Source organism: Tursiops truncatus, chromosome 6 (assembly GCF_011762595.2).
Source record: "Tursiops truncatus isolate mTurTru1 chromosome 6, mTurTru1.mat.Y, whole genome shotgun sequence".
NCBI lineage: Eukaryota > Metazoa > Chordata > Mammalia > Artiodactyla > Delphinidae > Tursiops > Tursiops truncatus.
Genome location: NC_047039.1, coordinates 101798808 through 101822033, shown reverse-complemented (window position 1 = coordinate 101822033; position 23226 = coordinate 101798808). Strand labels below are relative to the sequence as shown.

At 40.6% G+C, this 23226-nt stretch overlaps 1 protein-coding gene across 1 annotated transcript in view; it reads left to right on the top strand.

Annotated features, from left to right (window-relative positions):
* Nucleotides 1-1058: 1058 nt before the first annotated feature.
* The window catches only part of MEGF9 (multiple EGF like domains 9), an 84984-nt gene continuing 62816 nt past the window's right edge, over nucleotides 1059-23226 (top strand). The window contains exon 1 of the mRNA XM_019946481.3: nucleotides 1059-1802. Within this exon, the coding sequence (XP_019802040.1) occupies nucleotides 1214-1802 (589 nt within the window). The 5' untranslated portion in view covers nucleotides 1059-1213. The remainder of the gene's footprint in view (nucleotides 1803-23226) is intronic.

Genomic DNA, 23226 nt, shown 5'->3' with positions numbered 1-23226 from the left:
TTGAGTGTCACCCAGGGTCAAGCTCTGCTATCAGACCCACCCCAAGAGGCAGGCGGCTTTGGGTACAAGCAGGGCTGCGGCATGGGTCTTGTCTTAACAGTACACTGAGAGTAGTAAGCGTAAATGAGGATTTCTGTGGGCCCAGGCACTGCGTTAAGCCCTTTTCAATTCATTACTTAATTCTCACATCAGCTCTGTAAGAGGGGGATGGGGGCGTTGGGGATGTTAGCTCTCTATCCACCCCTTTTTAGAGGTGAGAACACTGCGCTCAGGCCGCAAAACCACTCAGCAGGAAACTTGGAGCTGAGGTTCAACCCCATCCGATCCCACTCTCCCCGGCGTTTTAGGGTAAAGTGTGCATGTGAGCCTGTCTCCCCCACGCAGGAAGCTTGCACCTCCAGCTCCTGACGGGTCTCTTAGAACCTCCGTCCTGCCAGGCACAGCGCCTGGCCCACTGCAGGTGTCTGATGAGGGCGTGGGTCTTGGTTCGGTGAGGTCCTCAACAAGGACCTCAGTTTCCCCATCTCTGAAATGGGAATGCAGCGCAGACCTCGCAGGGCCGAGGCCAGGTGCTCTCGAGCAGCAGAGGGAATGCTGGGCTCCACATCCTCGCTGCAGCCGCCCTCACCCATCACTGGGGTTCCAGCTCCGTCTCCACCCGAGCCCGGGAGCGCCGCCGGCGCCCCATTGTTCAAGAAGGCGGGGAAGCTCTCGATCCCCGCTCCGGGTCGCGCTCGCCGCCCAGTGGAGCAGGCGACTTGGCCCGGCTTCTGCCGCGCGGGGCGCGTCCTTTGTCTGCTCCGTGGCGCCCGGTGCCCGAGGCCCGCGCCCCACTCCTTGGGCAGACAAAGCCGTGGCTGCCGCTAGCCGGACCGGCTGGTGCTGTGCTCGCACCACCCTCTTCCCGCCTTAGCACCGCCCCCTCTCCTTGACGTCCTCTGATTGGCCCGCGGGGCCACAAAGAGGCCGGGAAGCGGGTGGGTCACGTGAGTTAGCGTGGCCTCCCATTGGTCGGGTCAGGCTGCCAATCGGGGAGGGCGGGCTGTCCTCGCACGGCCCGGTCTCTCCCTCCGCGCTGGGGCCCGCCCGCGGGGCCGGCCGCCTGTCAGAGGGAGGTGGCGATGGTGCGCCCGGTGGTGGTGGCGGCTGCGGCGGCTTCCCTGGTCCGAGTGCAGGGAGGAGAAGATGACTGACCGACCGACTGACTGAATGAATGAATGGCGAAGCCGAGCGCGCCATGAGGAGCCTGCCGAGCCTGGGCGGCCTCGCCCTGTTGTGCGCCGCCGCCGCCGCCGCCGCCGCCTCAGCAACCTCAGCGGGGAATGTCACCGGTGGCGGCGGGGCCACGGGGCAGGTGGACGCGTCGCCGGGCCCGGGGCTGGGGGGCGAGCCCAGTCACCCTTTCTCTAAGGCCATGGCTCCCACGGCCCAGGCCCCGAGGACCGGACCCCCGAACGCTACCGTCCACCGACCCCTGGCTGCGTCCTCTTCAGCCCAGCCCCTGGCTACCACCCCTTCTCGGGCCAGGGCCGAACCCACTCCGACCACCTTTCGGGCGCCGCTCGGCCCCTCGCCGATCACACCTCTTGCGGTGGAACGTACTGGGACCACCGCTCGGGCGACGACCAGACCCGCTCCGACCACCCTCTCGACGACCACTGGCCCAGCGCCGACCACCCCAGTAGCGACCACGGTGCCGGCGCCCACCACTCCCCCGATCCCGACTTCCATTCTCCCCGGCGGCGGCAGCAGCGTCCCGCCCACCCCACCTGCCACCGAGGCCCCCTCGCCGCCTCCCCCAGGTGAGTCTCAGCGCTTCCTCGCCCGCCGGACCCTCCCAGCGGCTGTCAGTGCCTTTCCCCAGCCCTGGCCTCTAGCGTTGGGTTCTTGGCTGGAATGGCTCATTTCTTGCCCCAAAGGTTCCCCAGATTTCGACTCTCAAGGGGAGGTCCAAGCTCCAGCTAGCCTGCCCCCCAGCCCCCAATCTGGAAAGTCTTTTGTCCCCCCCTTGGGCTGTGCGTCCTCGGGAGGGGGGCGGCTGCTGCGTGGAAAGGCATCGCACCTCCTTCCAAACAGGGCTCTCTGGCCTTTGTCAGACAGGCTGAATGGGCGCAAACTTTTGCGTTCGGTTCGCTCACCTTGCCTCTCCGCCTGGGTGATTTGGGGAAGTTTGAAAGCCAGCCCAGTACCTCCTGAAACCAACTGGTCAAAACCTGAGTCTAAGGGATTCCTCCTACAGCTCCACTTTCCTTGTTCATTTCTCCTTGTTTATATAAATATCAGATGTGCATGTGACAGGTGGAAAAGATATTGAGAGGATTTTGTTTACAAACAGTAGTACAGACCACTTGAGGCCAAAAAAAAGACATTGTAATCCATGTTTTCCCTGCAAATAAATAGATTCAGTAGGTCATTTGGGGCAGGTGTGTATCTAGGTTGAGCACATTTATAAATTAGGTTAAATCCCTTCCTTGCACCATTTTTTTTTCCCTTCCTCAATTACAAGGTCAATATGTTTGGACAAATAACACATTTTAAGCAGGAATGCCGGGTTTTTTCCCCCTTAAGGGGAATGTTCAGTTTTGCTGATGCTAATAAAAGCCAATTTCTGTCTGAGTCCCTGTAGAAAATAAAGCTCTTCTTCCTGCTGATTGAAGTCTTCAAGCAAAGTTAGAGACAACTTCTGTTCTTTCCCCCTTGAGATCTAAAGTGGGCCTGGAACTAAACAAATAAAACCTACCTTGTCAAGATGTTAGTCAAGAGTTTCTGAATTCCTTTGCTTTGAGTTGGGGTTTGATTTGTCCAAACCATTTTGTCTAGCTGTATTTATATTAATGGATCTCTGACCTAATTCTTAGGCTCAGTGATTTACTGTGGAGTCAGGTATGGACTTTGGACTATAATTGAATTTGTAGAGAGTTTTCCCACATGATTATGAGCCTTAATACAGTCACATCTTGGATTGGAGCTTGGCATTGACATAAGAAGGAATGCAGATTATTCACCCATAAAAAGCCAAGTCTGTATTTCTTCCAGCTTCAAGGGCTGTACTAACTAGCTGGATTTTGACTGTAACCTTTTTTGGCCTTCCTATAGAGAGATGGATATATTACTGAGAGACAGGAAGCATAGAGGTTGAGAGTATGGACTCTGGAGTCCATTCTTAGGTTTGAATCGTAGTTCTGCCCTTTATTAACTGTGTAAACTTGGGCAGGTCGCATAACCTCTCTTCATCTGAGAAATGAAGATAATAATAGTACCTAGCTCATAGGATTGTTGTGAAAATTAAATAATTTAGTACATTTATAAAGCTTAGAACAACCGTTCCCCATGCAGAGTAACACACTGTGGGTGTGTGTGTTAGCTATCCTTATGACTAGGTCGTCTTCTTTTTTTTTTTTTTGTGGGATAGAAAGCATTTGAGAAACCTAGTAGAGACTTGTGGTGATTTTTATTTGTTTTAGTAAAATATAGTAGAAAAGGATGAATTAGATTTTCCGAAGTTTGAAACACACCGTAGTGTTTATGTAGGAAGATTGCTTATTTTGAATGGTTAGTATATAATGTCTGTGTAATTGATGTTATTTTACCTTAATAATTTTTGTATTGTTATTTTTAAATCACAAAGGTAACTTTTTCCTTAAGTTACTTTTTCATTGTGATAAAATATACATAACATAAAATTTACCATTTTAACCATTTTTAAGTGTACAGTTTAGTGGTGTTAAGTACATTCAAGTTGTACAGCCATCACTACCTTCCATCTTCAGGACTTTTTTATCTTCCCCAACTTAAACTCTGTATTCATTAAACAATAACTTCCCACCCCCAGCGCCCTAATTCCTGGCAACAACCATTCTACTTCCTGTCTCAGTGAATTTGCCTACTCCAGGTTCCTCATACAGGGGGACTCATACAGCATTTGTTGGCAAACGTAACCTTTACTTGCGAAAAACAAAGAACCAGAAGTCTACAAAGGAAAGAGTGAAAGTCACTCCTTTACTGCCTCCCAGTTCCAGTCAGTTCCTAAAGGTCACTACTGTTAGCAGTTTGATCTTTTCTCAGACATTTTTCTAGGCATATATGAACATAAACACAGGGTTTTTAAAAATAGGTTTTAAAAACTCAAAATGAAATAATTATATATGTTACATATATTAATTATATATGGTTATAGCAAGTCGTAGAGTTTTGCGACTTGCTGTATCCAGTTAACTATGTATCATGGACTGTTTTTTTCATGTTAGTACCTAAGGTCTACCTTATTCTTTTCAGCAGTTGCATTTTTCGTTGTAAGTATATACCATAACTTATTTAACCAATCCCTTGTTTATGGACACTTAGATTGCTTCTGGGCTTCACTTTAAAAAGCACAGGGAAGAATGTGTTCTTGTTCAGTCCATCACGTATATATTATATTCTCTAATACTTTGGCTGGAGTTTTGTAGACTCCAAATCAATTTCAGGAGAAGTAAAGCTGGATTGAGTAATATTTGCCATCTGAGCTGTTCAAGGCTTTTAGTAACTTCCATAGACTACCATATATCTATGTCTATGATGGTCTTTGAGCAACAGAAGTTTTAGAAGGATGTCCAATTTTTGTAGCTCTCCTGCGTTTTAAATTTTTCATAGCTTGTAGTTTTCTGTGAATTCACTGTGGATTGCCCGTGTCTAGTTCTCAGAAGCTGAACTGCCTCTGTGGGCCTACTGATGGGCAATTTTAGCTTTACAGTAATGTAATCGAGTATGGCCTTTCTATCTGAGCATGGGTTTTAGTCTACTTCAAACAGTAAACGCATCTCTTTGACAGAAGGAAAACTTCTAACTGAATTTGAGAGACCTAGTTAGGTTGGTAAAGTTGGATTCTCTGGCATTTGGGAAGACGGGTACAGGGTGTTTTATTTTAATGTTCCTGTAAGGACTGAACACCATAGATAATATATTACGGTGTTTGGATGGGTCTTCTAGCTGCTATTTGAATTAATAAGAATTTCTTTCAAGGAGGTCTAGCTCAGAGCTCTTGCCTGCCCCTCAATTAGGGCTGTCTTTTGTTTGTAGAGACACTGATCTGCAAACTGAAACTAATTGCCCAGCAAGCAAGCATTTTCCTCCCACAGACCTGGCAAAACATTTGACTGATTGGTTGGCTGGGTAGGACATTTTAAGAAGGGTGAAGGCAGAAGCTGTGATACTAGAGAATAATAGTTATCAACAGTAAGAGACCGAAGAGATGACAAATGTTTGATTTTTAAAATTATGGACCTTCAGGGCTAGATAAGACTTTAGAAGCCACTGCGTCCTAACGCGGCTCTACATTGCAAGAAACACTTCTGTGGACTTAGCTGAAATATTTCTCACTGTGGTTAACACCAGCTGATTCTGGCTCTGCCCTTTGGGGCCATACAGAGCAAGTCAGCTCTCTCTGGGCCATGACAGTTCTTCAGGGATCTGCAGACAGTGATCATGTTCCCTCTGAGTCTGGACTAAATAACTTCAGCTCCCTCAACTGTTATGTGAAATGGTTTCACATTCCCTTACTATCCTGGTTACCCCTCTTCTGGACTTTATCAGTTTTTCTGTGTCTCTCCTGGAGTGTTGAACACAGAGCTGAACGTATTGCTCCAGATGTGCTCTAACCAGCTCATAGCAGAGAGGGCGGTTACCTTGTTCTTTCTGGATGCTGTACCACTGTTGATGTAGTTAGTTCCTAATCACAGTAGCTTTTTTAGCAGCCACATTATGTAGTTGACTCATTGAGTCCATTAAGATAGGTAAGTCTTCTTTTTTTAAAAAAAAAAAAAACATGGAGTAGATGAGTCTTTCTTCATTCTGCACTTGGAAACTCTTGTTATTTTCTTAAGTATAAACTGAGACATTTGCCAAGCATGTAAGATTTATTGTGTTAGATTCAACCCATCATTTTGGATCCCGAGTCTGTCAATGTACCCCACCCAGTTTATTCACATTCACCTACAGGGTGTTCCTATAGACAGAGTCTAAGGACAAGTTAGGGCAGGTTGTTCTTACCTCATAGGGGAGAGTACATTTATGGATGATAAAACAGTTTGGAAGGGAAGGAATAATGATTTAGATTAGTTCTCAAGGGTCTCTTCCAGCTGTAAAGTTCTGTGATGGTTTGGTACACATGATTCAGGGCACATAAATGCCCCCGAAATGAGCCTTAATCATTTATTTGTGATCTAAGTTAAGAGAATAGGCTTTTTTTCAAGCAAGTCCTAGAATTTAGAGTTTGAAAGCTCTGAACTACTATGGCATGTAAATAAAATATTGTGAATGGATTTTATTTGAAAGGAGCATTCTGGGAATTCAGGGCCCTCTTACCTGTACTGGGAAACGTTTTCTTCATCCTAAAATTCTGTACAGCTAGGTTCAGGGTGTCATTTGCTTATGGTTATTTAAGAAGATACCATTCATTTGAAGGAAATAGAAATTGTTGAGGCTTCAAAGATAAGGTATGTTCATAATCTTTTATCAAAAACCTGTGGGGCTGGGTGTATTTCAGAATTTAGAATTTTTCAGATTTTAGGAAGTTAATAAATACACCCCAGTGAAGTCTAGGGCAGCATCCTGTAATGAAACACATGAAGATACTTGCAGCAAAATGCATGTATATTCACACCGAGTGGATTTTTAAAAAAGCTATAAACAGCCTTGCATTTGTTCAGGTCAGGTTTTGCTGCCAAATGAATAACAGAAAAATTTTTGGTTTTTTGGATCTTCTGGTATTTACATCAGGTCTGAGGGACTGTGCACCACTGTAATAGTAATTGCAAACACATTTAGTACTTACTATGCTACAGGTACTGTTCTAAGTGCCTTACATATGTTACCTTACTTAATCCTCACAACAGTTAGGTATAATTGAGTTAGGTACTATTACTATCTTCATTTTATAGATAAGGAAACTGAGACTCAGAGAAGCCCAGCTATGGTGGAGCCTAGATTCAAGCCCAGGCTTTGTGGTTCCAGAATCCATATTATTGGCATTTAAAGAAATAGTTACATAGAGGATAAGAGAAGGAAACCATTTTGCTAAAAATACTTGCCCTTGGATACTAGTCTGAAAATTTTTCACCTGTTCTTTGGCATTTACTCTCTTCATTCTCTTGTGTGCTATTTAGTCACCTCCTCAAAATTTCTGTTTTACAATGTTGTACAATTATAGCTCTAACTCTTCCTTTGATTAGGTTCTAATATGGTCTGTGATAGGGAGGACTGTCTGTAGTCTTTTTAGGGCTAGGCCCAGGGACTACTCAAATTCACTCTATCTTATTCCTGGCCTGAGTGCCTAGCTTTCTGCAGAAATTCCTTAGTCTGATTAGTTTCTGGAACAGCACAGTTAAACTCTAAAGCATTAGTTTCAAATCTACTGAATTATGTCCCCAGGAAGCCTTCTGGCTAGTTGAAAATTTACACATTGAAATAATCTAACTAGGTCTTTTTATCTTGATTTTTTATAAAGATCCATAAAATTAAAGTGAGCATTACTTTTCATCTCAGCATTGCTAAGCATGTATATATTAACTTCCAGACATCTTGGCACCCTTATAAAAAGAATAGAAGAAAAGTATCATGGTACTGTTTTTACTGATGGGTAGATTATGGGTAGAGAGATTACTGCTCTAGGGCACTTAATAGATCAGAAGAGAATAGAAATATAAGATCTGTTTGGCTGAAAGACAGTGTTAGATGATATTTTTAGTTAAAAATAGCTTTAATTCATGCTTTTTGCCTTGATCTTTATTTTTGTTTGTTTTCTTTACATATAATATAAACATCTTTAACACTAATGTTGAGATTATGTTATAGGTATCTCTTCTTGGTCACTTAGTCTTTTTTTCAAGTATGCATTTTGGTTTATCTGTTTTTCACTAGAAACAACTACCCTAACTGCACTGGTAACTTTGAAGGGAGATATTTTAAAAATTGTCATGAAAAAGATAAAGATTATGTCTGGATACATGTGTGTTTGAATCACAGTAAAGGTTTACTCAGCTCTTTTTAACTGTATCTATTTAAGTACATGTGATAAATGTGTGTCAGAATAATCCCTCTAGTAATGCCACTGTTCCACAGATAAGTATTACTGTCTGAAAAATCTTTCCCTATTACTTTTTCTTCATTAAAATAAAATCTTCTGTTCTCCTTGCTCATTTTTTTTCACTTTAAGCTCCTCTGTATGTTCTTCTTACTCCTGTCTCTTATTCTTGGACCCATCCATTCTTTCATGTTCTTTAAGGAACCAAATTATCCTCTCTACTTAACAATTTCCCATTTGTCCTCCTTCAATGCCTCCTCAAAGCCTAATTCTTCCAAGAAGTCTTTCCAGGGGAACAAAAGGTCCTTGAAGACGTTCTGGTAACAGGGTGCACAGGGTTGAACACTTTGCACTCAGAACAAAACCTGTCTTTCTTTGTGACTTTGACTTTTTCCCTATGAATTTGTTTTTAAAGTCTGTTTAATTTAGATTATTAAGCCCACTTGATAAGAAAATGTCATAGTTTATACAATATTCAGGATATGGTATTAATTCTTTCTTTTAGAAAAAAATGAAAGAAAAGATTTTCTTTTTGTTCTGGCTCTTCTTTATTGACCAGCTTTTGTTTTTGTTTTTTTTCCTTCTCCTGAGGAACAATACAGAAAAAAAAAACCTGCCATAACAGAAGTTATCTGCCTCCAAAAAAAAAAAAAAAAAAATCCAGTACTTTGAATAAGTAGCAAATTTCTTTTTCTATTTATGAATAATATGAGCTGTTTTTGTTGGGTAGGTGTATTTGGGCTAAATAGCAATATAAAAGGTTTAATTTGGTTGAGAAGCAAATATTAGATCTTTTGAATGACAGAATTTCCCCTGTAGAAATCTAATTAAAGTCAATAGTGAACAGAGAGCTTCTAATAATTAACAAGTGTGCAGTGCTTTACGGTTTACAAGGTGTTCTTAGAATCTCCGAGACTTTGGCATCTATATTTTGTAGATTTCTGGGTATTATATGAGTCAGTAAAACCTCAGGTTCTGACCTCTGTTGGTACTTATGTTGGTGAATATAGACGAAAACTTTATAGGTTTTTGGTGGGTTTCACATTTGGTATTTTGTATTTCAAACTGTTGTCTTGGGGAACTAAGATCCCACAAGCCGCATGGTGTGGCCAAAAAAAAAAAAAAAAGAAATCAAACTGTTGTCTTTTCTTTTCCTTTTTATTTTATTTATTTATTTTTTTGTCTGCATTGGGTCTTCGTTGCTGTGCGTGGGCTTTCTCTAGTTGCCGCCAGCGGGGGCTACTCTTTGCTGTGCGCAGACTTCTCATTGCGGTGGCTTCTCTTGTTGTGGAGCATGGGCTCTAGGCCCATGGGCTTCTGTAGTTGTGGCACATGGGCTCAGTAGTTGTGGCTCACGGGTTCTAGAGGTCAGGCTTAGTAGTTGTGGCGCATGGGCTTAGTTGCTCCGTGGCATGTGGGATCTTCCCCAGCCAGGGATCGAATCTGTGTCCCCCGCATTGGCAGGCGGATACTTAACCACTGTGCCACCAGGGAAGTCCCAAACTGTTGTCCTTTAAGTTTATTTTGTTGAATGTAAATCTTTGACTGGTTTAGCTGCCCATATTTACGGGATGGAAAAATAGCATTTTGGGAAGAGGATTGCTTACTTTATATTTTATTTCCTAAGTACTATATGGGGCTGAATGTTATGGAAAGAGCCCAGTAATAATTGAAAGTAAATGGTGATGGAGGTAGCAACGCAAACTACAGAACTTGATTGGGAGAACTCATGTAAATTTCATTTCTTCAGATGGAAATATTATTTACTTCTTTCCTAGTGTAGGAATCTGTTTGGAATTATTTTAACATACTTGTTCTGTTGCCTCAAATCAGTGTGAGTATCAAAGGAACTTGGTACTTTCTCACCTCTCATTACCAATCTAATATTTAACGCTCTGGGAGGAAAGGTAATTAATGTTAACTGAGCACCTATTATATGCCTAATTACCTACCAGGATTTTTTTTTTTTTACTTACATCATGTTATTTAATTCTTAGACAAAGCAGTAGTTAAATATTATTATCCTTACTTTATGGGTGGCAAATACTGAGGTTCAGAAAGAGAAAGCAACTTGCTCAAGCTGTCAGGCTTACGAAGTCCATGAGGGCAGGGACTTCTGTTTGTTCTGTTCACAATTGTATCCCCAGCATCCAGCCCAAAATAGATTCTGAATAAAAATTTAATGATTGAATGAGTGAAGAAGAAGGAGTGGTTTGTAGCTACACTAGATGTGTAGTGTATTCTTGAGGAAAATAATGTAATCTCATGGCCTTTTCCTTAGTTTAGAAATGAACTTTTCTCCTTTTCTCCATTACTCATAGGAATAGTATGAGAACCTACTTAGGCATGTGGAGTTCTTTGAGATCTAGCAAATTACATTAATTATTCATTTTTTTGTTACATAACTTTGTCCCTTCTATTTTTCTTAAAGGAAGAACAGCAATATACAGATGTACATCTGATGCCTTTTGTAGAAAAAGTAGCTAAAGTTGGAAAAGCAGAGCCCTTGTATGTAAGACTTGGGACCCTAAGGTCTTTCACAGTTCTCTTACTGGTTCTGTAATCTTGGGCAAGTAATTTCATCTGTAAAATGAGAGAGGCTAGATTTGTTGTTTCTAAACTGTATTATTTGGGAAGCCAGGGTTCCTTAGATGTGTTTGGGAGCCAGTATAGGGACTCAGGAGGCCAAGTGGGTCTACTTCTGGGCCCTCCACCCCCACCCTCACCTCACACCCCCGCATCACTGCCCACACTTTAATCAGCTCCACTCTCATCTGGTTTATATATTGGGTTTGTTTTTTTCAGTAGAGATATTTGAAATAGGAATTTTTCTACTCTAAAATTCTATGATAAAGAAATTATGGTAATCTCTGAACTATTATGCATCTATTAAAATGCTTACATTATGTTAAGTAGCAGTATACATAGAAGGAGAGAAATACACCAAAATATTAAGTGGCTAAAGCTAAGTGATGGGATTACGGGTCTTTTTAATTTCCTTCTCTGTGTTTCTTTGGATTTTCCAAGTTTTTTTTTCAATGAATGTATCCAGTTTTAATTTTACAGTCATAAATATAAATGAATAACATAAAAAATGAATAAAAAGTTATGATAAGCTTGATAAGCCTCCACTTATATGAGATCAACTCAGGTGATATTACCCCAGGCCACTTTCTAACTTCTGTGATTGACTCACCAGTTTTGATCTGCATCAGAGATATTTGCTTAGTCTCAGTGAGTTGTGGTTCTGAAGAAAGGAGATTGCTGAAGACAATACCCAAGAAAGGAAACTGTTCCTGACACCTGACAAATCAGGGTAGTGAAGACACATCTAAGATTTGGTACTTTTAGGGAAGGTTTAACTAAGATCTTAGCAGAGGCTGAAAACAGAGCTGATTCTTCATCCATTTCATTCTGTCTAGTGAATTTAAAGCATGAACTTAAAAGTTAATTAAAGTAGGTTTTTGAAATAGATCTTGTTTAAATTGTGCAGAATTTGAATTCATGACATTGTTCACAGGCTTTACCAATAGATGGTCTTTGGTTATCTCTTCCTTTAAAGATACAGAGCTCCCAAAAGTTTGGTTTCAGTCTATCCATATGTTTTTCAATTAAATCAGATGGGATTGCTTTTATACTGGTAATACAACAGCTGTTCTATATGATATCCTTGCCAGGGAGACAGCTAAGCTCTTAGGGAAGGGGAAATATATTCAGTTGGAAAAAGGAATGTATTCTGCCTAGTCACGGGGAAAATGATAAGGGGTAGGAATGTTTTCAACCTGGCTGGAGAACGTTAAATAACCTTTATTTAGTATATTTATTTAGTATATTTATAAATAAATAACCTTTATTTAGATTTTACACTCTTTAAATAACTGATTTTGGAAACTTGGTTCAGTCTTGCATGCTTCCTAGAAACTGGCATATTACCAGGGATCTTATTAGATTTTTATTGTTTATTTTTTAAAATCTATAGTTTTTAAAAATATTTATTTTATTTATTATTATTATTTTTGGCTGCATTGGGTCTTCATTGCTGCACATGGGCCCCCTCTAGTTGCAGTGAGCAGGGGCTACTCTTCGTTGTGCTGAGCAGGCTTCTCATTGCAGTGGCTTCTCTTGTTGCAGAGCACGGGCTCTAGGCACGCGGGCTTCAGTAGTTGTGGCACGAGGGCTCAGTAGTTGTGGCTCGGGGCTCTAGAGAGCAGGCTCAGTAGTTGTGACGCACAGGGCCAGTTGCTCCATGGAATGTGGGATCTTCCCGGACCAGGGCTCGAACCCGTGTCCCCTGCATTGGCAGACGGGTTCCCAACCACTGTGCCACCAGGGAAGCCCAAAAATCTATAGTTTTTATTCGATGTATGTGAGCAAAAAGAAGAGGTTATGAGTAACACTGTTAATTGTAAGGAGAACATCATGTTCTCTAGTTCCTTTTAATTTTTTATTTATTTTTTTTGCGGTACGCGGGCCTCTCACTGTTCTGGCCTCTCCCGTTGCGGAGCACAGGCTCCGGACGCGCAGGCTCAGCGGCCATGGCTCACGGGCCCAGCCACTCCGCGGAATCTGGGATCTTCCCGGACCGGGGCACGAACCCGTGTCCCCTGCATCGTTAGGCGGACTCTCAAACATTGTGCCACCAGGGAAGCCCTAGTTCCTTTTAATTTTAGAAATGGTCTTTAAAAATGAAATTCTTTTAAACATATTCTAGGGAAAGTTGTCTCCTCTGAAGGAAATTGCATGAACCGAGTAGCTTTTTTAGGTTCTCTTCAGCCCTGTCTGCTGTTTATAGGGATGAAATGGCAGTTTGGGAAGGGTTAACGGTAATAATGAGGGAAAAGATGGAATGCTTCGTATTCCAGCGTGTTTATCCTGTTTTATATCTGTATTGAGGCTTGATTAGAGGAAGGCATTGGGCTTTTTTTGCTGTAGATTTCTCATTTGACTTTATATTCCTTATAACTCTACAGCGTGTTTTGATTACCTGTTCTATATGAACTGCTTTAACAAGGTAGCCCCACCATCCCTTGATGTTGTGTGGGTGAATGAATGGTTATAAAGTGTACCAAAACCACAAAGCAAGCTAGCTGTTGGGTATTTATTATTATACTGAATTGTTGGTGTATTGCCTACAAACCTATCCTGTTCAACTGGTTTTAGTTTTTAAGTTAGTTTGTTGCTTCAACTTGTCCACAAAGGCAGGGCTGAATGGTCCAGCTAATCAGTGGAATAGCAGTCAGAAGAAATAAATTCGTCTTTCTTTTCATTCACTTTGTAAGTTCCGGAGCACATTTTTTTTTAATGACTCTGTGACTTAGTTTCTCTAACTATAAAATGAGACCTGTTACATGCACAGACACAGGGCAAGTCACATAATCTGCCTGGGCTACTATACTGTTGTCAGTAACATGAGTATAATAGTACCAACCTAATAGGGTTCTTGAGTGTTGACCTAGAATTCAAACCCAGCTCTGGCTGACTTAAAAGTCTGTGTTTTGCTTTTTTTTTTTCTTTTGACTAAACTGTGCTGCGTTGCCAAAGCAGATGGGAGTAGCAGAAAATGAAATGAAGCATTCAGTGGTTACAGAGCACATTTTGGGTTCCATTTTTGTTGCCTTCCCTAGCCTCCCAGAGCCTCCACCAGCAAGCCCATACATTGTCCTTCTCAGCGCTTGTTCTGAATTACACAGTTTTGACTCAGGTTTGATTTCAGTAGCTGCTGTGAAAATCAAAATTAAATCAAAGAGTGTTTCTCAGAGGTAGATATGGGTGTGGAGTGGAGGTAGGGAGAGGAGATAATGGTAGAAATTAGCTGAGGGTAAGCAGGTAGACTACATGTAAATGTAAAGCAGAACCGAACAGTAAGTATGAGATTGTCTACTCAGCGCCAGAAGGATCGGGGCTAACAGAGACAATGTGATGCTTATTAGCATTTGGCAAGAAATACCACACACTGCAAAATGATAGTATTGATTGTTCTTGACTTGACAATAAAACCTTTCATCTTTAACTTAATATGGACTCTAGATGAAGATGCTGGTGCACAACAACATGTTGTAAAAAGTGGCAGGTGATATTTGATTATACAAGTCATAGAAGAATCTCAGACTTGCAAATGTGATTCATACTTCTGCCAGTCACCCGAGGATGCATTCCCCCTCCCCATTTTATAAACTTCCCTTCTCACTGAAGGGCTAGTTGTCTCTCAGATCAGACAAGGAGAAGCTATTATTTCAAGTATAGAACCAACCTCTTCTGATCCAGTTGCAAACATATTGACAGATGATATACACAATGTTGGAGGATTTGATTTAGAATCAAATACCTTCAGTTTGTATGGCATCAGGACTCAACAGTAACAATGTATAATATATTATTACATCCTGCAAGTGCACAAGTACTGTGGTCAAGTGGAACTATATAACTATAGCTGTGGAGAATACACATATAGTGCAAAACCTGGTCACATCAGTCTCCTAGTTAATAATTTAATACAATATTTATACTTTAAGATAATTCTCCTATGTGTTCACCATGAGTGACCCCAGTGCGTAATGCTCAAGTTTCCCAATGTGATTTAAAACTTCTCTGTAATCTGCCTCTGTCCTCATTTCCTACCACCCCTCTCCTTGTGCTTTAAACTCCAACAGAATCAGATTGCTTGTATTTACCCCAAAATATCATGGTTATTACATCATCAATATTACTAATAAAACAATTATCTGTGGAGGTTTTACTCTGTGTGAGGTACTAAGAGCTTTAAATGAATTATCATCACCTTGTTTAATTCTCAAAAGAACCTGGAATAAATATGTATTATTATCTCCATTTTACTAAGCAGGAGTTGAGGTTTGAGAGTTTAAATACATTGAATTAGGTCTCACAGCTAGTAAAATGTAGAAGCTTGATTCAAATTTAGATCTCTCTAGCCTGAGAGGCTCCTCTCTTAATCACTAAGCTAACTGGCCTCTCGTTTACTTTGCTTCTGCTCCTCCCTCAGCCTGGAATGCCCTTCTCTTCAGTTTTAATACAGGCCTTAAAGCAGAAATGAATGCTTGTTGATTTAATCAGAAATGGACTTTACTAAAAGATTGTTAAAGAGTTCACAGAATCTCCAGGGGAACCAAGTTCAGGACATGGAGCTAGAGATAAGGCCCAGTCATACACAGAGAGGTGCACTGAATATGCCACTGCCATCACCATTGAGCATTAGATGCTCTACTGCCACTTGTCATACTGCAGCCATCACCCCCTCTGCCACCAGAGAAGGGCCTCATGCTCATTCCTTAGGATCATTAGTTTCTAATTACAAGCCAGGTGAGGGTGCTTGTGCTTACTGGGGCCTCAGTCACTTGCTCATGCCCTGGATGTAGGGGAGGCAGGGAAAACAATAATCTGGCATTGTGAACCTTTGTGGTGGGATAACAAGCCTTAAAAGATGGAGAATTTCCCAGAATACGAAGGAATTAGCAGAATGCAAAAAAGAATGACAGATGTCTAGTCTACCATATCCCTTTCTTTTACCTGAGAAACTTATTTGTCCTTGAGAAACATCATCCATGCAGCCTCCATACTGTTTTACCTTATACATTCTAATATTACTGTACATATTTTTTGATTACTTGCTTTTTAAGGATTCTTGTTTTAAGTATTACTTGTTAATGTAACTGACTCCTCTATAACCTATTCTCAAGTAGCTCATAGGCTATGTCTTATTGATGTTTGTACTGTCTAACATCTACCTACCTAGGATAGTGTTCAGCATTCAGCACATAGTAAGTACTCAATAAAAAGCTGAACTGAATTGAGGCATAAATCCTCCCTGCCCACCACCACTAGAATGTAAGTTCCACAAGGGCAGGGATGTTTGTATTTGTCTCTCTTTCTGTTTTCTTTTTTTTAAACCACTGTCTCCCCAGCACCTAGATTAATTACTAACATGTACTGGGACCTCAGGAAGTGTTTATAGAATAAATGAATACTCCTAAATAGTACATTCTTTATTTCTGGGAATGATGCTGTCAGAAAAGCCTTTGAATGTGAATGGCAGATTCAAAGCACTGTATCATAATTTACAACTAGACCACATACAGTATGAAGCCAGAAACTGCCTTGTTCATCTCTAGTTACCTCTTCCTCCTATCCAGAAGCATAACCAGAAAAGGGCAGTTAGGAATTCTTTCCCAGACCTACCACCATAGTCAGTAGCCACAAAAATGGCCTAAAGTACAATACCTGCTTGACATGAAATCTTTTTTGTCTCCTTTTGTATAACCAACTATGTCTTGATAGATGCAGTCTATACTGGGAAGAAAAGGCTTTTAGGCAAACTGTCTTGTATGCTGTTTTAAAAAGTTTAATAACCCAGGGTGGTAGCATTTCATTTTGAGGAAATGAAGACCCATAATTGTGGAATGATTTACACATGGGTAGTGGAGTGGCAGAAATGTACTATATGTAGACCAGAGTTCTGTAGCTTTTAGAGGTTAGCTTTTTGGAGGGACACAAGCATAATTATGTCAAGCTGAAAGAGAACTTTTGTTCAAGCGAACTGAAGAATTATTGTTATGTGGAAACTATCAGCTCTGGAGCCAGGTTTGAATAATTTTTCTACAACTTACTTATTGTGTGACCTTGGGATGTGTCTCAATTTCCTCATCTGTGAAATGGGCATAATAATAGCATCTACCTCACAGGGTTATTACAAGGATTAAATGATAACATATGTGAAGTACTTAGAATGCCTGGCATAAGTAGGCCTTCTAAATATTAGCTGTTCTTTTCATTTTTATATTTTGAATACCCATTTACTTATTGTAATGCTACTGACAATCTTTTTAATTCTTCACTACCGCTAATCCTTTCCATTCTGAATTAGTAGTATCACCCCATTTTACAAAGAACCTGAGTTTGAGATGAGGTTAAGTTGTTTGCTCAATAGTCACAGAGCTTGGAAATACTAGTTAGCTGGAATTCAAACCAAGATCTCTCCTTTTTGGAAGTGCTTTCTATCATGGCAAAATAGTATGCTAAAAGTAGATTGTGCCCTATTATATCCTTCTAACCCCTGTTAGTTTTTTTTTGTTTGTTTGTTTGTTTGATTGTTTTTTTGGCCGCACTGCCTGGCATGCGGGATCTTAGTTCCCCAACCAGGGGTTAAACCTGTGCCCCCTGCAGTGGAAGCATGGAGTCCTAACCACTGGACCACCAGGGAAGTCCCCATAACTCCTGTTAGTTTTAATGCCTCTTTTTTCCCCTGCCACCTTCACTCTCTTTCCTGACTTGTAGTCATTGTTTTTCTGTCCATACGGTAGGTCTGTGTACTGCCCTCCTTGGTGTTCTTCTTGACTCTTTTTGTAATAGAAAGTATGTATTTTATTTGAAAGACCAAAGCATATCCTCACATACTACTATGACTGTTCATTTTAATTTCACTTTCATTTTTTTGTTAGCTTAATTGATCTGTACAGTGGATTGTTGCCAGGAAAGAAAACGTAGTGTTATGAGTCAGATGAGTAATTTTATACATTAGCCAGGGTGGCGTTTAAGGACAAATAGAATACGCCCAACTGAGGGCCATTTCAGCTGGTGCAACAGGTGAAACACAAGATTGTCAGAAATAGAGACAGTAACAAATAATGATATTGAGTTGCTACAAAAGCTTTGCAGCCTAGTAAAATACTTTTCTGTGCATTAATCATTGTTTAACTTGTGCATTAATTAATTAATTTTTTTAAAAAAGCATACCCTTTTCCCTATTACTTAAATAAAAGTGAATGCAAAGTCTTAAGCTGAACCATCTAGTGAAACACAGGTGAAGGCCAGTTTTAGCATGGTGAGACCCGCCCACCCCCCAAAAAAAAAACAAGTGAAAAAGGATCTGAAATCTTGTCTGATTAACAGTGAAAGGAAAGAAGGAAGGAAGGGAGGGAGGGGAAAGGAGGAAGAAAAGAGAGAGAGAAATTAGAAACGGACTCCAGACATTTGTTGCAAAAAAAAAGTTTACTTAAACTTAGTTTGAGAGAATTCTTTTTCTTACATATGATCTTTCTTGTTAACAGTCGTTTTAACAATTTATCAGAAAGTAAGCATTTCTCTTTGCTATATTTCTTTTGGTTGATAATCTCATATAATAGATCACTCGTTTAGAAAATCAGTGATTAAGTAGTCTTCAGGGAATAAAGCCACAAGTGTCACAAGCTGTTACTTTGTACTTCCTTATTGCTTAACCAATCTGCAATGGTATCTTCCTCTTTCTTTTCTTTGCTTCCTTTCTTCCCTCCCTCCCTCCCTCTCTCTCTCTCCCCCTTTCTTTTTTTCCTCCCTCCCTCCCTCCCTTTCTCTCTCTCTCTCTCTTTCTCTTTCTCTCTCTCTCTCTCTCTCTTCTTCCTCCTTTCCCCTCCCTTCCTTCCTTCCTTCCTTCTTTCCTTTCACTGTTAATCAGACAAGATTTCAGATCCTTTTTCACTTGTTTTTTTTTGGGGGGTGGGTGGGTCTCACCATGCTAAAACTGGCCTTCACCTGTGTTTCACTAGATGGTTCAGCTTAAGACTTTGCATCCACTTTTATTTAAGTAATAGGGAAAAGGGTATGCTTTTTAAAAAAATTAATTAATTTTTGGCTGAGTTGGGTCTTTGTTGCTGGGCACGGGCTTTCTCTAGTTGCCGTGAGTGGGGGCTACTCCTCGTTGTGGTGGCTTCTCTTGTTGAGGAGCACGGGCTCGAGGCATGCGGGCTTCAGTAGTTGTGGCTCGCAGGCTCTAGAGCGCAGGCTCAGTAGTTGTGGCGCACGGGCTTAGTTGCTCTGCAGCATGTGGGATCTTCCCGGACCAGGGCTCGAACCAGTGTCCCCTGCATTGGCAGGCGGATTCTTAACCACTGCGCCACCAGGGAAACCCAAAGGGTATGCTTTTGTCAATAAGTTTACATTGGGCTTTCTATGTTAACAAAATAAGGTTCTTTTATTCATCTATCTGATCGTAGTTAATCACTTGCTATGCACCTACTGCTGGACTGGATAGATGCAAGAGAGACAAATGAGATGTGTTTTCTGTCCTTGAGAGCATAGTGGAGGATACAGAAAGTCAGACTACAGACGGATAAGTTCCACCATAGTGGTATGCATGTGCTACGGGAGCAAAGAGAGGACTCCTCACCCAGACTTTTGCCGGGGCGGGGGGTGAAAGATGATGTCCTTTCTGGAGGAAGTTTTCTCTGAGCTGAGTCTTAAGAAAAAATAGGAATTAGCCAAGCGGAGGAGGGGGAGGACACTCCAGGAAAAGGGACCTGCACATGAAAAGTATGGAGGTAAGAAAGCACATGCACGGCCTGTTCAGGGAACTGAAGTCCTGGGTGGCTCCAGTAGGAAAAGCGAGTATATGTGAGTGTGGAATGGGGAATGGTGAGAGTTGAGGCTGGAACAGCTGGCACTTGTCAAATCATGAAGTGCTTTATGTGTCATGCTCAGAAATTTATTCTAAAAGCAGCAAAGAGCTCTAAGCCCTGAAGTGATATGGTAAGTTTGAGTTTTAGATCAGTATGGGAACTGCAGGGCACTTTTAAAAGTGATCCCCAGCAAAGATGATTAGAGGCCCCGCTAAATCTTTCCCATCATTAATTTTGGATTAAAGGGTTTAAATGCTAAGATAATGTAATAATACGGGGGGACATGGACTGGTTTTCTGTTCTCTCTTATTAAGCAAACATTTGAAACCTATTTTGCTTGTTGGTATAACACACAGACCTAGAGGACTGAAATTAGAGACTTGACAAATAAAGTCAGCAATTGGTGCTGGACCTCTTAATGGATCTGGTGTTAGACGGAACAAACCCAAGTACTTCCTGTGTGACAGGCACTGTGGAGCTGAGGATAAAATGGTGAATGACTTAGGCGTTTACAATCTGTTGGAGGGATAGACTTGTATACAAATGCTTTAGGATACTTATGTATTAGATTCCTTTACTTACATTTTCACTTTCTATCCTTATCTCAAACCTTCAAAGTATGGATGTGGAAATCCAGGATAAGAGAGATATTTTTTTTCTAGCTTTATTAAGACATGATTAACGTATAACATTGTCTAAGTTTAAGGCCAGAATGTGATGATTCATTGCACATTTATATTGCAAAATGTTTACCAGGATAAGGTGAGTTAACATATCCTTCACCTCACATAATTACCTTTTTGTTGTTATTATGGTGAGAATTTTAAAGCTCTACTAAGAGAGGTATTTATGTAATAATGAATGGTAGATAGCTACAATTCAATATTCCATCTACCCAGCTCCAGAGTGTTTCTTCCCCCCCATCATATATTTAGCTTCCTCTAAAGACAAGATAATGCATATATATTATTTCCAAGCCCGAAGTAGTTTTCTTCCCATATTTTCTTAACTCTTTCAAACACTACCCAAACCAGTTGAGCCTCAAAAGATCCAGTCATTGGTGATTAAAAGTGCAGGCTTTAAAGTCATATTGTCTGGATTCAAATCCCAGTTCCATCATTTACCCTCTCTAAGTCTGTCAGCCAACTTCATAGAGTTGTGAGTACTGTTATGAGATAATGTTAAAACAGTGGAAGCATAAGGAAAGAATCACCTAAATGTTAGCTGTTAAAATTGTCTTTGGAATAGCAACTCATCTTTTTCCAAACATTCAGGAAATTTTGTTAAAATGCATTTAAATCAACCTACCTTATTCAAATTAATCGGTGAAGAGCTTTTGCCTAGCATGCATGTTTGAGATCTGACCTCTGGTTCAGGGGATCAGTGAATGACCTTGGTATCAAAAACACCTATGAAAATATGCCTGTGAAACTAGCATAAAGACACTCTAAGCTTTTCTTTATTATGGAAAATTTTGAAAATAAACAAAAGTTGAGAAAACAGTGTACTGACTTCTCTCATACCTATCACCCATCTGGACAACCATTCAGGCCAATCCTGCCTCATCCGTACCCCATCCATTTACCCCTCTCCTATTTTATTTTGAAATAAATCCTAGACATCATATCATTTTGTCTGTGAATATTTCAGAATGTGTTTCTAAAATATGTCTTCTCCTATTTTTCTTAAATAGCCAGAATACTGTTATCATATCTAAATGAAAAAATGAACAATTTCTTAATATCATCAAAATGCTTTCTTTATGATGAGGGGGGAAATCTTTCCTTTTTTTTGGCCATGCCACATGGCTTGTGGGATCTTAGTTCCCCAACCAGGGCTAGAACCAGTGTCCCCTGCAGTGGAAGCACCGAGTGCTAACCACTGGACCGTCAGGGAATTCCCTTTCTATTTTTTTTCTTTATTAACATTTAAAAATTAATTTTATTTATTTACTTTGGCTCCACTGGGTCTTAATTTCAGCACGCAGGATCTTCATTGCGGCATGCCGGACCTAGTTCCCTGACCAGGGATCGAACCCGGTGCCCCCTGCATTGGGAACACAGAGTCTTACCCACTGTGCCACCAGGGAAGTCCCTCCCTTTTCCATTTTTCAAAGCTAAATCTAGAGACTTGATCGATCAGTTTGGGGGAGTAGTAATGAAAATTAATAGTCTTTTTGTTATCATTTCTGACATTGCTAAATACCTCATATAACCCAACTAAGGATGAAAACTAGCAATATGAGGACTCTTTGAATTGTTTGGGTAGAACTGGGTGCAGATTATTATCTAGTTTTTACGTGTGAGTAAACTGACTCAAAGAAATGGTTTGTCAATGGTCATATAACCTGCAAACAACTTGTGCTGGAATTTGTCCTTTGAACCATGCTCATTCCATAAATATTTGAGTTCAAGAAACTTACTATTTATATTTCTTTTTAAATGTCTATGGCCCACATTATTTTTATAACAAGTACATTCTTCCCTTTGATCACCTAATTTCTTTTATCTTTTGTTGTCTTATAATTTTAAAGTACTTTCTCTCTCCTCTGTCCTATCCTAATTTTTAGCTGGTGGAGTGACTTTAGGGCTAATACAGGGGAAATTTTGGTCTCCAGCAGAGGATCAGTTGCAACTCTGAAAACAACTCAAGCAAATGGTCTATTGATAGTAGAACATTTCATTATAAAAAGTTCTTTTCAAATTCCAGGATATTGGTTGCTTGGTCACTGAAGAGTCTGTGCTACCATTCGCTAGCACCCTGGGTGTCTGAGCAGACCTGGTTAGGAATGTAATGCTCATTTTGAATGAGAAAAAAGGTTAGTGAAGCTGCCTCAAACATTGCAACACTCAAGTCAAATATTTTACATCTGCTGTATAGGTGATATAAAACATTAGTCTCTTAGAGTATACCCTAACATAAAAATAACGTCCATTTTGAGTGGTGCCAATTTTGATTACAAAATACCCCAGTATACCAACCTTTTTTATTTCTGTTCTTTAATTTTTAAGCCCTTGGACCTCTTAATTTCCCCAAAGTTTTATACACTGTCGAGTCAACAATTAACAGAAATGATAGTGCTGCTGAAATATGTCTTTGATATTGGTTCAGTTATATATCTGGAATGTTTATTCCCCTGGGCTTTCCAGCTGAGGGAGCCCAGCATGAACTCCTACTTTGGAAAATATCTGAGTGGGCAGATTTGTTTGCCACATTGCCCTCATTGTCTGTCTTTGTTTATTCAGCTGAAAAGCTGTGCTTGTCTCTTATACAGTCAGGCGTGAATCTCAAGGTCTCAGAAGCTGTTAAAATAGGTGGAAAAATTGTTTTGGGAAGGGAAAGGATGAAAATTGTTATCAGATATTGACATGATGTGCAATGAACGTGCTCTCTTAGGGAAAAGCATAATGACTTTAAGGTTATCAAGCACAACTCTGATAACATTTTCATAGCCCTGTTTTATTAGGGTCTTTGATTTAATGCAATTTTCCTGTCTTCTGGGTAAGAGGCATTGATAATTCATTGGCACATATGATTTGTTTTTGCAACAATAGAAAAGTAGGTTTTTAGGACGTGAGCATACCATCTGGCCCAGGTAACGATAAATTTTCTCTGATTATAATAGCGTGCATATGCTCTTGGCATTTACTTTTCTGGCTATCTTTGTCTCTCAACTGGATTATTTTATTTTAACAGGCTGCTGAAAGGTCTCTTTGCCTTCATTCTTTCCCAATCCATTCTTTACATGCAGTCAGTTATATTTCTAAAATGAAGGTATAATCA